Here is a 13621-nt window from a genome sequence, read left to right as displayed (position 1 = left end):
AAGAATTTGATCATCTAGCGACTAGAGCAAACTATCCTTGTAGTCCACTCCCTCTTATTGGGAGAACCCTCTCGTCACGAGTCTTGCTTTGTTATTCTTGATGCTGCCATCTGCTACCAAAATCATTGCCTTGGAAGCCTTCATGATGTACTTGCAAACCTCATTTAGGAGGCCATGGAAGAAACAATCACAACCAAGCAAAAAAATACAAAGACAAGAGGTTGACCAAGGAATAAAAATAATAATAACAATAATCGAGAGAAAAAACATGAAGTACTCATCTCTTGATTAAGAAGGAAATTGTTGAGGGTTGTAGGGAATTGTGATCTCCCTCTTGAACCTTGCCCTCCTTGTAGAAATCAATGAAGTCCATCATTAAGCTTAGATTCCCAGATCTTCTTCATCCTTCAGATTAGGCTTTAAAAGCCATTCATCAAACCACCAAGGCTTAACAAGAAGCTAGCATCAGCACCAAGTCTACCATTGGATCTCCCACTAGCATTCCATATGCTATCAAGGAGCTAAACAAAGTATGGATCACACAAGCTCCACTTGCATCCAACATTCCAAGTCTTTCTCTAGGGTTTCATCCTACAAACCCTAAGACTTTTAACTCTTGTATCAACAAGAATAAAGACTCCAAGATGAATACATCAATAAAGACTCCTCAGCCCTCGGATTATAACAGCCACTGATCACCTTGTTGTTGGCCCCTTCCTTTGCCTAACAGACTTCTTTGTAGCCCTTTAGTCCATTGCAGGTTAGCCCACTTTAGCAGCCTTCTGTCACCCTTAAACCTGTTCATTCTTGGCCTAACACAAGCCTACTAACACTCTATCGAGCCTGCAACGCCTCACACTAGTCCTCGTCTGGCCTTGATATGCTGATACATGCCTTCAGCCAGCTCTGTCCACCCTAACCAGACCTTTGTTTGTTCCTCCTAGCCGACAACCTTACTGTTCAAACTCATGGCTTCCCTATTTTCATTAGTGAGCTGCTATAGCAGCCTTCAAATAGACTCGGCCTCTCCTGATTTGTTGTGGGTCACTTCAGGGATGCTTTTGGACTCCTCGGCCAGCCTCACACAGTTTAGTAAGCCCCCTTTCTCTCAGAGCAGCAAACTTCTTACTACCTCAGCTGGACTTTCCATAGGCCCAAGGCTACTCGGCCCTCCTATTCACAACATCTGAGGCCCTTGGACCACGACCTACACTTAACGACCATCGGTCTGTCTCTAAGTCCCTGTAGCCCTACTCCTAGAGTTGGGGCAGCCTGCGCCTGTCCTGTTCTTCAGCTTCCGACTAATACTTAGCCATAGAACCACTGAGGCTAGGCCTTCTCCTAACTCGGTTGCTTACCAGAACATTAAACAGGCCTCTTTCTTCCTTGTGAATGGCCTTACCAGGCCTTCTATCCAACCTCGGCCCACCAGAACTAGGCCTGTTCAGGCCTCGACCTCCTCTAAGAAGGCTCAACCCTTTCTGCTGCCTCCTCCTCTCCACACAGACCTCTGTTCCAACCTCAGTACCTTCTCAGACAACCCTAAACCTTGTTGTGGCCAAACTTCAGCAACTCCGCCCTCCGACGATGGTCTTCACAAGCCTGCAGTCTCTCCTTCCTTAGCTGCATATCCTTTCCAGCACCATAGACAGACCCTAAACGTGCTTAAGCAGACCTCCAAGCAACTCAGCCTACTTCTCTTGTTGCGGCTCTCTCAAGGGCAGATCTCTTCCACAGGATGTAGTCCTTCAAACTTGACTTTAGTGGCTGCTCTCTCAACAAAGCTCTGATACCATGTTGAATTTTCGACAATAAGAACAGTAGAAACCAATCTTCTGATCTAATAATTACTACCGAATAATGTTTAACAATTTATATTTACGTCACTGACATCATTGAGCAATTATACACAGAAAATCTCAACCATAATGCAGTGAAAACAGTAAGATCATAAAGAGACAACCATGCACAATAGAGACAACAAATTTTCTCTGGGAAATCCAAACTTGGGAGAAAACCCAGTAACTTTTCTTCTACGAGAAATTATTCTTCAACAAGGTTTACAGTTCCAAATTGTCAAGAAATCTGTGCCGAAAATCCAAGTTCAAACTTCAGTCAAATTCGTCCTCTATCTGCTTCCACATGTGGCGATGAGTGATCAAAATGAAAATGTCAGATTGTATATATATACAAGTAGAATGGGTGTATTTACCCCAAATGACACATCCCTTCATGAGCTGGGCCGACTTGTCCATTTTGAGCCTACATGAAGCCCAATAAAAAAATTTATTTTAATTTTATTTTCATAAATATTCTAGGCCAACTTAGGAGGCCTCTTGGCACGTGGGAATACCTGTCGATGCTACACAAAAATCAACAGATGAATCCACCAGCTTATCATCGCTATTTTAATATTTATGATTTGCATTCTTTGTCCACTTTCTTGTGTGTGAAACTCTTAGTATTGACAGGATTTATCATTTTATTGTCAATACTATAACAATTAACAAGTGAATAAAAGCAAGCCTGCATATAAAAACCAAAGAGAACTGAGATGAATGGCCAAGACATGTAACTTGAAAATACCATCATTGTATACTCATTCAAGAAAATATAGTATAGGAATTAATATCAAGAATCATTTGGTGGTCTTCTCATTGTCAGCCATCATTAAGAGACTAATTTTAAACAAAAAGCTCCAAATTGCCAGAAAATCTATTCTTTTCCTTTTTGCAACCATTGAATCAAATGTTGAAAACTGCTGGAATACATACCACTAGCTGCAACTGACATTCAGCGAGAGACCTATAATTGAGAATCTCATCCATCTCAAGCTCCTTCTCCATCTCCTCTAATTCATGGAAGCTAGCATCATCAAGATGCTACATCAAAAAAGACATATGTAGACAGATTAAATGATTATACCATATATAGATTGATGCACCTCCACAAGAATAAAAGATAAAAAGCTTAATAAATGCATGACCTGTAAGTAGATGCCAAATGCATTAGAAACAATATAACCATGTTAGCTCTCCTACTTTAACTTATAACAGCGTATACAACCATAAAAGGCATTAAATTCTTCACCTGTTCCAGCTATTATTAACAATGCAAAAAATACAGCAGGCGGAAAGGGGATCTTAAAAAGACAAGCCTTGGAAGCAAATTAAGAGCAAAACTGCCACATTGTGAGCAATAACAAACCAATATTATCACTTTTTGGATAACTGCTAATGGAAAAAAGGAAATCCATCCTAGCCACATGGTACAGTGAAGATAAACTCCCTTTCATTGATCATTTATGCAGTAGCAGATATGGCTTTGGTTAAATTTACAGTTGTGGATTACATAGAGAATGTTTAATTTTGCTTACAGACACAGATTTAAACGTCTGCATCTATTTGACAATTTGTGAATTTTTGTACCTTCCAAGACCATGTCTTGTCTAGAATTTAGGGGTCCCAAGGAATCTCAAAGATCAATTTCTCAGCAGTCTGGCACCAGGAGTAAGGTGACTAATATGGTTCCTTTTGTCTAGACTTTTTCTTCTGTCTTCAGCATCTGAGCATACACTGGATAGGCCAAAAGATTTATAGACACTGAAGAAGCTTGTAATGAATGTTCCTAGATGCACAGAACATTTCTCAAAGTATCATGATCTCCATACAATGCTCTTAGACACTTAGAGCTGCAGTATGGCCTGCCATGATTGTTGTTTTCCGCCATGAAGTCTTGTCCACATGCTTTGTTGGCGCCCAATGAACCCTCCTCAGCTCCACCAAAAATTGGCCGAATGTGTTCACAGTGAAACATATACCTGGTCTATTATTGACCAAATACCTCAATGACTCAATCAATTGCCGGTACAAAGTGGGATTTACCAACTCACTCTTGGAGGCATTAATCTTAGTTAGTGATCATAGGCCTGAAATCCTTCATCTCAAAACTTTTTAAGATCTCAATTGCATACTTATTGTTCCCAAGGAAAATCTCTTGCTTTTCCAAACCTCCAGTCCCAAAAAGTAATGCATCAATCCAATATCCTTCATTTTGCACTCTAAAGCAAGGTCCTCCTTACAAATCCCTATGAGCCTCTCCAATCCCATCAGAAAGAGATCGTCAACATGAAGTACCAAAATAAGCAGCTCACCATCAACAAGTACATGCTACAAGTTGGAGTCCGCCTCACTCTTGGTGAAGCCCAACCCAAGTAGATACCCATCAATCCTAGAGTATAATGCACGAGGTGCCTGCTTAAGTCCATACAAGGCTTTCTTCAATCTACATACATGGGACTCCCTCACATGCACCTCACATCCTTGAGGCTACTCAATATACACCTCTTCCTCAATTACCCAATAGAGGAAGGCAACCTTCAAATCCATCTGATATATACTCAACCCCATCTCTGAGGCAATAGATATGACCACCCTAATAGATGCATATCTGGTGACAGGTGCAAAAGTTTCCTCATAATCTACTCCCTCCTTCTAGAAGAGCCTTCTTGCCACAAACCTTGACTTATACCTCTCAACACTACCATCAACTACACGCTTGATGTTGTAGATGCATTAAAAAGTGACCATTGAATTCCTCTCAAGCCTTAGAACTATCTACCAAACATCACTCCTCATGGTCAAATTGTACTCTTCCATCATGGCATCCCTCCAACCTATTGGTTTGTTGCCTCCTCAAAGGTAGAAGGCTCAGACTCACTGATGTTGCTCATCAAGGCCATATAACTAGAAAATCCGGTAGGTGGTATACTTTCCCTAAAGGTCTTGCTAGGAGCCTCCACATGCTCCTCAGCATCCCTCAAGGTTTGCTTGGCCCATCTCGGCCTCCTTTTGGTAGAGCTCTAAGGAACATCTCGCCCCTCTTGATCAAAATGTTGTGTCCTTGTTGCTGGTGTTGTTGGTCCCTGCTCAACCTTCGGAGCCTCTAGCTCACGATTTGGTTCCATTGTTGGATCTTACTCATGTGACCTCCTAAAGGTTCTACCCTCCTCAAATTTGACATCCTAACTAATCACTATCTTCCTCTGCCCTGGAATTTAGACCTTGTAGACCTTTGACATCTCACTGTATCCAAAAAAAATCCCTTCTCTGATGAGGGCTCCAACTTAGCCCTCTTCTTTGAAGGAATATGGACATAAACTAGACTATTGAAGACGAAGATGACTCACCTTCATTCTCACTCCTGTAAAAGCCTCCTCAGCAATCTTGTCCTTTGCTACCTTGTTAGGACTCTAATTCTGCAAATATACAACCGTGTTAGACACCTCCACCCCGAAGAACATAGGTAGATGCTAATCTAGGATCATGGCCTTGGTTGCTCCGACTATAGTATTATTGTTGGTCCCTGCTCAACCTTCAGAGCCTCTAGCTCACGATTTGGTTCCATTGTTGGATCTTACTCATGTGACCTCCTAAAGGTTCTACCCTCCTCAAATTTGACATCCTAACTAATCACTATCTTCCTCTGCCCTGGAATTTAGACCTTGTAGACCTTTGACATCTCACTGTATCCAAAAAAAATCCCTTCTCTGATGAGGGCTCCAACTTAGCCCTCTTCTTTGAAGGAATATGGACATAAACTAGACTATTGAAGACGAAGATGACTCACCTTCATTCTCACTCCTGTAAAAGCCTCCTCAGCAATCTTGTCCTTTGCTACCTTGTTAGGACTCTAATTCTGCAAATATACAACCGTGTTAGACACCTCCACCCCGAAGAACATAGGTAGATGCTAATCATGGATCATGGCCTTGGTTGCTCCGACTATAGTATTATTGTTCCTCTCTACCACTCCATTCCGTTGCGGATTGTATCACACCATAAATTCTTTCTTAATTCCTACCTCCTTGCAGAAACTCTTGAACTCATTGGAGATGTACTCATGCAATTTTTTCTTAAAATCTCTTTATGAATTTCTCTTATGTTGTCTCCATCCTCTCCCTCGAGTTCTCTTTATGATTTCTACATAGGCCAAATCCCTAGTCTCCCATGTGATTGAGGGCTACGATGAAATCCTAGCTTTCTTTGATCAATCATGGAGATTAGATCTAAGTCGTTTAAATAATTAATTATTTATCCTCACAAAACATTAGCCCAAAGTCTACATTAGTCAAATAATTAGACAATGTATCTTTCCTAATTAAAACTTAGGAAGGAGACCATATTAGTTGCTCCTATCGAACAACCACCTAAAAAGGACTTATTTTCAAGCACGCAAGACACCAGCCTATGCAAAAGGCCTTCTCAAGCTACAAAAATCAACATTTATAAATAAAGGCACAAGGACAAAATCTAAAGGGCACAAATAAATATTTAATAGACATAAAAGATACAAGATATGATGATCAAGAAAACAATCATATATATAGGACATAAGACAGTCCACAAAACTATCATACAAATAGCACAAAAATACAAGACTATTATAAAGGACATGCCTCAAACTCTACAGAACAATTATCAACGTAGGTTATAAAAAATAGGTATATTACAAGTTAGAACTCTCAAAGTCAATTCGGTGTACTCAAATGGTTCAAAGGAAAAAGTTTTTACCCTCCCTACCTAGGTTCAAATCCCACTTTGTGACATGTTTGCTCATAAGGAGCCAATTGTTGATGAGCTACATATGATTTATCCATGGTTTGATGACCTGGCCTTGTGCCGTGAAGAATCTAGGGTTAACCCTGGATAACATCTTTAGAATGAGGGGAAGTGCTTGGTATGTTTCCCTTGGGATATGTCACCTAGAAACAAATAATAATAACAAATACAAATTAATAAACTAAAAAAAAAAATGCAACTGTCATAGCTTAGAAAAAATAATATCCCTGATCAAAACATGTAGAAACATTAAAATCTTCAAATTTGGTTTTTGGGTTTTAGTTTTACTGAATTGGCCACTATGGTTACGCTGGAGTTTCAATAGAAAGCCATGCCATTTTTCACCACACAAATGAAAGAGGTTTGAAATGAGATACTACATAATTACTTACAATTGGTTTATATTTTATCAAGACAGTCAAACTCATCAGATACTCACCAACATCTTTTTAAAGGTTAAAATTACTAAAAAAATAATTTAGAATTTAGAAATATATATTCTCAGTATAACCTGCATTTCAACTGACCTGATCCTGTTGCAGTCGCTCCAACTTCAGTCTATATAGTTTGATGTATTTTCTTCGAGCATTCCTGTACTTAGACAAACCATTGTCAAACTCAATGCTACAAGCAAAGAAAATGATAGGCAAGTAAAATTAGAACGATCTCCATAGTCATTCTCAGTGCTCCAGAATTCAAATAAGAAAGGTAACTTAACAATTTCCTTGGAAATGGTATTATATAATGGAGAAATATAACAGCAGACACATGAAAGAATGGAATAGAATAAACAGGATTATCATTTAAAAGCTAGACATGCAAAATCTGGAATAACCCGACATCCAGATGATGATAAGTGTGTCTATGAGTAGTAATTCACCACGTATCAGTAAATAAGTATGCTAAAATTTTGCAACCTTGTGGTCAGCACAGTTTGGTTATTCTTTCTGATAATTTTAGCCTCTGTGTTTAGATTCATAGAAGAAGCATATCCAAACAATAACTATAGCACATAAAATGTGTCATTGCAGAAATCAAAATAAGCCACCAACACCATTGAGTTTCAAACAAACAACTTCCATAAGTAGAACAAAAGATGAGTTTGTTGATCCATACAGTCGTGATCCAAAGTAAATCCAAGAAGTGCGACGCAACTTTCTGCGCACATCAGCCAGGACTGCATTTATAGCATACCGCCACCACATTCTTTGCCAGCCAACACCAGTTCTAGCCAAAATATATTGAGTCCAAGGTCGAAACCGGCCATACCTAACAAGTACACAACCAATTAATATGCTTTGGCCAAAAATAGACATTCTGTGAACAGAAACAATCCCTTTCGAGAATGCAAGCATTCTCTTAATCATACTTTACAAAACTGAAAACGAAAAACAAAAACAATCAGAAAGATTGGTTACAAGATAAATGACTTGTGGAAGAAAGCAACCAGCACATTACCATGTATCCATGAAGCCTAAAATATGTGTATTATATTCAGATGTAAGAAAACAATAATCATATACCACAAACTAGTAAAGCCACAGATGAAAATATCATACCAACATAGGTACCAGAAATAACAATAAGTTCAGAGCAGATCAGAATAATGTCTCCATATTAATTGAAGAATATAGTAATATAGTTCAAACAAACTACAACTATTCGCTGCCTACAAAACCTTTTTCTAGAATGGGATCCAGAACCACACAAGCAAAAGTTCTATTTGCTGCCATTGTTAGTCAAAGTGATAAAGAGGAGCTCAGACAATGCATCAGCCTATAGGCCATGAGCTCCTTAGCTTGTATAGAAAACAGTAATTTCATCACGAGTTCTTAAAAATGATTCTTTGCTACAAAATTCAATAGGGCAGAAGCTCAATCTGTCAAACGACGGGACTTGGACAACTTGAAAAGGACAAGCAAAGCACTACAAAAGGATTTTATGATTCTTCCTCCAATCATACCTCGTGAACAATATTGAAAGATCAAAAAGATTTATGTGAGTCCTTTCAAATATATAACATTTATTAGATTATAGTTTCCACAGTAACAATAATATTTAAACAAGTGAATTGAATAATGAGATCCATCAGATAACTCAACCCCAAAATGATAAGATTATTCTGTGAGTTGACTTATTCATGTTTCAATTGGCCGTTAGATTGAAGACCAAAAGCAGGCTGCATTTGCCCAAGAAAATTATTCAATAAATTAGCAGAGAATTTAGAAATGACCACCTTTCCAATGCCCATCACCTATAGCTAAATGGGCAAGTCAAAACAATGAACAAGGCGCAGCTAGAAATACTGTATAATAGAATAATGAGATCCATCAGATAACTCAGCACCAAAATGATAAGATTATTCTGTGAGTTGACTTATTCATGTTTCAATTGACCGTTAGATTGAAGACCAAAAGCAGGCTGCATTTGCCCAAGAAAATTATTCAATAAATCAGCAGAGAATTTAGAAATGACCACCTTTCCAATGCCCATCACCTAAAGCTAAAGGGGCAAGTCGAAACAATGAACAAGACACAGCTAGACATACTGTATAATTGAATAATGAGATCCATCAGATAACTCAGCACCAAAATGATAAGAATATTTTGTGAGTTGACTTATTCAAGTTTCAATTGGCTGTTAGATTGAAGACCAAAAGCAGGCTTCATTTTCCCAAGAAAATTATTCAATAAATCAGCAGAAAATTTAGAAATGACCACCTTTCCAATGCCCATCACCTAAAGCTAAATGGGCAAGTCGAAACAATGAACAAGGCACAGCTAGACATACTGTATAAGACTTGTGTATCCATGGGTGTGATTAGGATTCATTCTATGTACCTTTGCATCCCCATAACAATCGTAAGGTTATTGTACTCTTTTTCCACTTTCAACTAATGTATGATGACATTTTTTATTACAATGAAATTTTGCCTTACCAGTCTAAGAATTGCAGTTGCAAATCGTTGGCTAGCAAAGAAATCTTGCAAGAATGATTAGTCACACCAAGCAACCTTGATGAAAATCACCTAACTACTCAAGGGTCGTGCAGTTATCCCAGCTGGGGATGCAACATCTGAATCACGCTTGCAAAGATGATATCAAACAGCAATAACAATAGTGGCAGCTGGAGTTAATTGATTCTATGTAGAGAATTTGGTATCATAATAATGGCAGACACATGCATAAGTCCACCAGATGTTAATTAGTTAATGATTATTGACAAGAGAATTTGGGGAAAAAAGACTTATTCCTTATTTCCACCTACATAGTGAGGTCTCATGCTGAAAGACCCTGTCAAACAAGAAAATATAGCAGTATTAATAAACAGAGGCCAAGATCCAATGAATTGTTCCTCAATTAAGACATTAATCCATAGTAATATAACAGAATCCATAACCAGCAACCAATTCCCCATTAAATGTTTCTCAATTATATATGATTTCCAGGTCCCTTTCTTTCATTTAAGAGGGTGCCATTATCAGATTAGTGCCTAAACAGCAACTAAATATCCTTCATCTCATATATATAAATAGTATTCTTATGTCAATACCTTCATACTGGGCTTCCCATGCATCTGTGCTTTATGAATATAGCAGTATTCATAGAAAGAGGCCAATATCCAATGAATTATTCCTCAATTAAGACATTAATCCATAATAATATAACAGAATCCATAACCAGCGACCAATTCCCCTTTAACTGTTTCTCATTTAGATATGATTTCCAAGTCCCTATCTTTCATTTAAGAGGGAGCCATTATCATATTAGTGCCTAAACGGCAAATAAAGATCCTTCATCTCATATATATAGATAGGGCTTCACATGTCCAACACCTTCATACTGAGCCTTCCAATGCATCTGTGTTTTATACAGCTTAACTTTTGAGTGAGATTTATAGGCCTCCACATATGCCAATGCAAAGTTTAAATTTCAGAAGTCCATTCAAAGAAACAACCTTTTCCTTGTGTAATCACAAGGAAACACAGAAAACCAAAGACTGCCTTCTAGGCTGCCCGTGCTCTCTTGAGCAGAACCGAACCTGAAATCATAATTCACAAATCTGAGAAGGTAGCATTACTAACTCGGCATATGCAATATGTGGTAAGAATGAGACAGTACAGAATGTTTTCAGGAAATGTCAGACTGCCAGAGTTTTTTGGACATGGTTTCAGGTTGAATTTCACTCCCTTTTTCTAGCACAACTCTAATGGAAAGGACCCTTTCTGGGGGACACCTTGATGGTTAGGCACAGCTGCAAATTGCCTTGGCACACAGTTCACTTGCTTGCAATTGACATTCTGTGGAAAGATCCATGTTACATTCAATGAGGAACCTCACACCCATACTTTCCAGGAATTGAGATTCAGAAGCTTTAACCAAGAGTGGGCTTTGCTGCTAAGAGTAACCTCAGTGCATTCCATTGTGATGTTTAAGTCCCTGCCTGTGGGGGGCTGTGCTCATATGCTAGCCTTTTTGGCTTATGTATCAAGGGACTTTCCTAGAAACACTGTCGTCCACACACTGTAAACATCTTGGATCCTTATGTACTTATTTGTTCTCTTAAATAAATACATGAAGCATTTCAAAAGAAATAGATATGATTTCAATGAAGCATTTATTGTAGCAGCAGTTCTATGTAGGAGAAGACGGGGTACCTAATTAGTGATTGGGAGAATAAAAGAAAAAGCATCAACGATGAAAATTGGCTAGTTCTTGTGAAAAAAGGAGGATCAAGGAGAGAAAAAGTTGGAAGTGGGATAATACATTTAGAAAAAAGATAAGTAAAACAATAAGCTAACATGTAGAAAATCAAGCATCAGGAAGCATAAATATATTATTAGTTGATGTATAGGAGAATACAGCCAGCAGAGAAGAAGTCCCAAGAGCAGAGACTGACTTACTAAACAGCCATGGAAAATGCTCTGGAGCTAGAAATTTAATCAGTATATGAGAAACATAAAAATGTACATTTCAGAAATTACAATAAATGCCATTCAAGCTACAACTAGTTCTAGAACTGTTAATTTTTAGGGCTAAATTGTTCTCTGTTGCAGATAATTGCAATTTTAAACTTTTTCAACATTATTACATTCACCCCATATCATCATATCATCATTAGCAACAATGTAGAGAGAACAATAACATCAACAATGCAGTGGAACAGTAAGGAACAACAGAAAAAAGCATACACAATAGAGACACCAGGATTTAGGTCGGAGACCAGGGCAAAACCCCACAAGGGGGAAACCCAACCAGATTCCTCTTCTATTAGATATTCATCAAATGTTCAGCTGAGATACAAAGTACAAATATGATGAGACATCAATCACATTAGGCCACCAAGAGCCAATCTAGCAGCAGATCATATCATACTGTCATAAGAGCATGATATACATCTATGTCACTGTCATACTTCACAGTTGCTGTCAGAGAGGTTCTACCATCATCCTCATAGAGATAAACATACATCATTAATACTGCCATCCATAGCTGCCATCACTGATGTGAACACATAGTCACACTAAGGTGACTTCCATATCAATAACACTGCCTTTTCAGGATCACTGCCATACTGTCATATCAGAGTTACAGCTATAACAAAGGTTACTGTCATATGCCTCCAAGTCATTGTCATGTAAATGACTTCAAGTAACTGTCATAGAAATGTTTCCAAATCACCATTATATGTTATTATCAATATTCTCACAAGCATAGAAATGACTGTCATATGTCACTGTTATAACTTATGATTCATATGTCACTGTCATGTAAATCATGACAGTAACAAAGATCACTTTCTCACTGTCATAGAGATCACTGTAATATGTCCAGGGGACTGTACTGTCATGAAGATCTGTAGAAAATTAACGATCTGCACCCTAACCCCAGTTTACAATTTTGCATGTGTTCATTTGACCCAACCCACATGTTTTGACATGCTGATATAAATTTCAGAATGTATTATTTGTAAACATTCAAAGAGTACTTCTACTATTTTTCACATCTCCTATCAGTTGTAATTAAATCAAAAATTTGGCAAGCACTCAAGCATGAGAGACACTTATTTTTGGTCAAGGTCATAGTTTTAAAATTCAGAACCGGCCGAGGGTTGACTCCGACTCCAACTCCGATTTGGTATCAACTCGGCCTAGTTAATTTCAATGACTCGGTCATTGTAAAAAATACATTAAATATTTATTTTTTTATGAAAAAACATATTTTTAAAAATTTTCATTCATGTTTCCAAACTCAAAGCATTAGAGTATAGACAGAAGACAACATATGATCAAAGTATGCTCATGAAGAGATCAGAACAAAAACACATAACCAACAAGGCTCTAAATGCGCTCTACAACAAAACATCACTAGTCACTACTGCTAAACAAGGCAAGATCATCTGGCTCAGACTCTGAATCAGAGTCAGACGGGGAAACCCATGGCTCCTCCTCACTACTGCTTCAAAAACCAACTCCAACTCTTCACAAACTCCTCACAAATGCTCACACAAATGCAATGAGATAAATGTGAGGGGGTTGGGTCACTTTTATAAGCTTGGGAGACGGGTAGGGGAATTAAGAAAAGAAAAAAAAAAAAAAAAAATTGAGTTTGAAGTCCGACTTGTCGTTTTTTTCCTAACAGACTAGCTCGGTCGATTTAAGACGGGCTCCGCCAGTTTGGTAATGGACCGGCCATTGGACCGGTTTTACTACCTAGCTGACCCAGGCAAGGGTTTGGCTTGGTCTACCAAGTCGAATCCGATTCGGACCGCCTAGTTTTAAAACACTACACTCAAGGTGACCCCGGAAAAACCCCACAACCTTTTGGGGAAAATAGGTCTTCAAAGGATGATTTTATTGCTTGAGAAAATTAGTCTAATTACATAAAAATTTAACCACAGTACTTATCTCTTTCAGCTGAAGCATTAAACTCAATTTCTGGAAATTTGTGCCCACTAAAATAATTTCCAAATTTTACAAATTTCATGCCCAGAAATTTCTG

General features: G+C 38.2%; 1 protein-coding gene across 1 annotated transcript in view; it reads right to left on the bottom strand.

The window, feature by feature from the left end:
• The window catches only part of LOC149248565 (uncharacterized), a 392334-nt gene that overhangs the window by 352036 nt on the left and 26677 nt on the right, over nt 1-13621 (bottom strand). Inside the window, exons 4-6 of the mRNA XM_089450455.1 lie at nt 7737-7889; nt 7148-7211; nt 2775-2882 (exon numbers count right to left, since the gene is read on the bottom strand). Coding sequence (XP_089306581.1) covers nt 2775-2882; nt 7148-7211; nt 7737-7889 — 325 coding nt within the window. The remainder of the gene's footprint in view (nt 1-2774; nt 2883-7147; nt 7212-7736; nt 7890-13621) is intronic.

This window comes from Pinus tabuliformis, chromosome 7 (assembly GCF_031772625.1).
Source record: "Pinus tabuliformis cultivar Carrire ecotype Pingquan chromosome 7, CPIR1, whole genome shotgun sequence".
In the NCBI taxonomy this organism is placed as follows: Eukaryota; Viridiplantae; Streptophyta; class Pinopsida; order Pinales; family Pinaceae; genus Pinus; species Pinus tabuliformis.
This window is presented reverse-complemented; position numbering and strand designations above follow the sequence as displayed.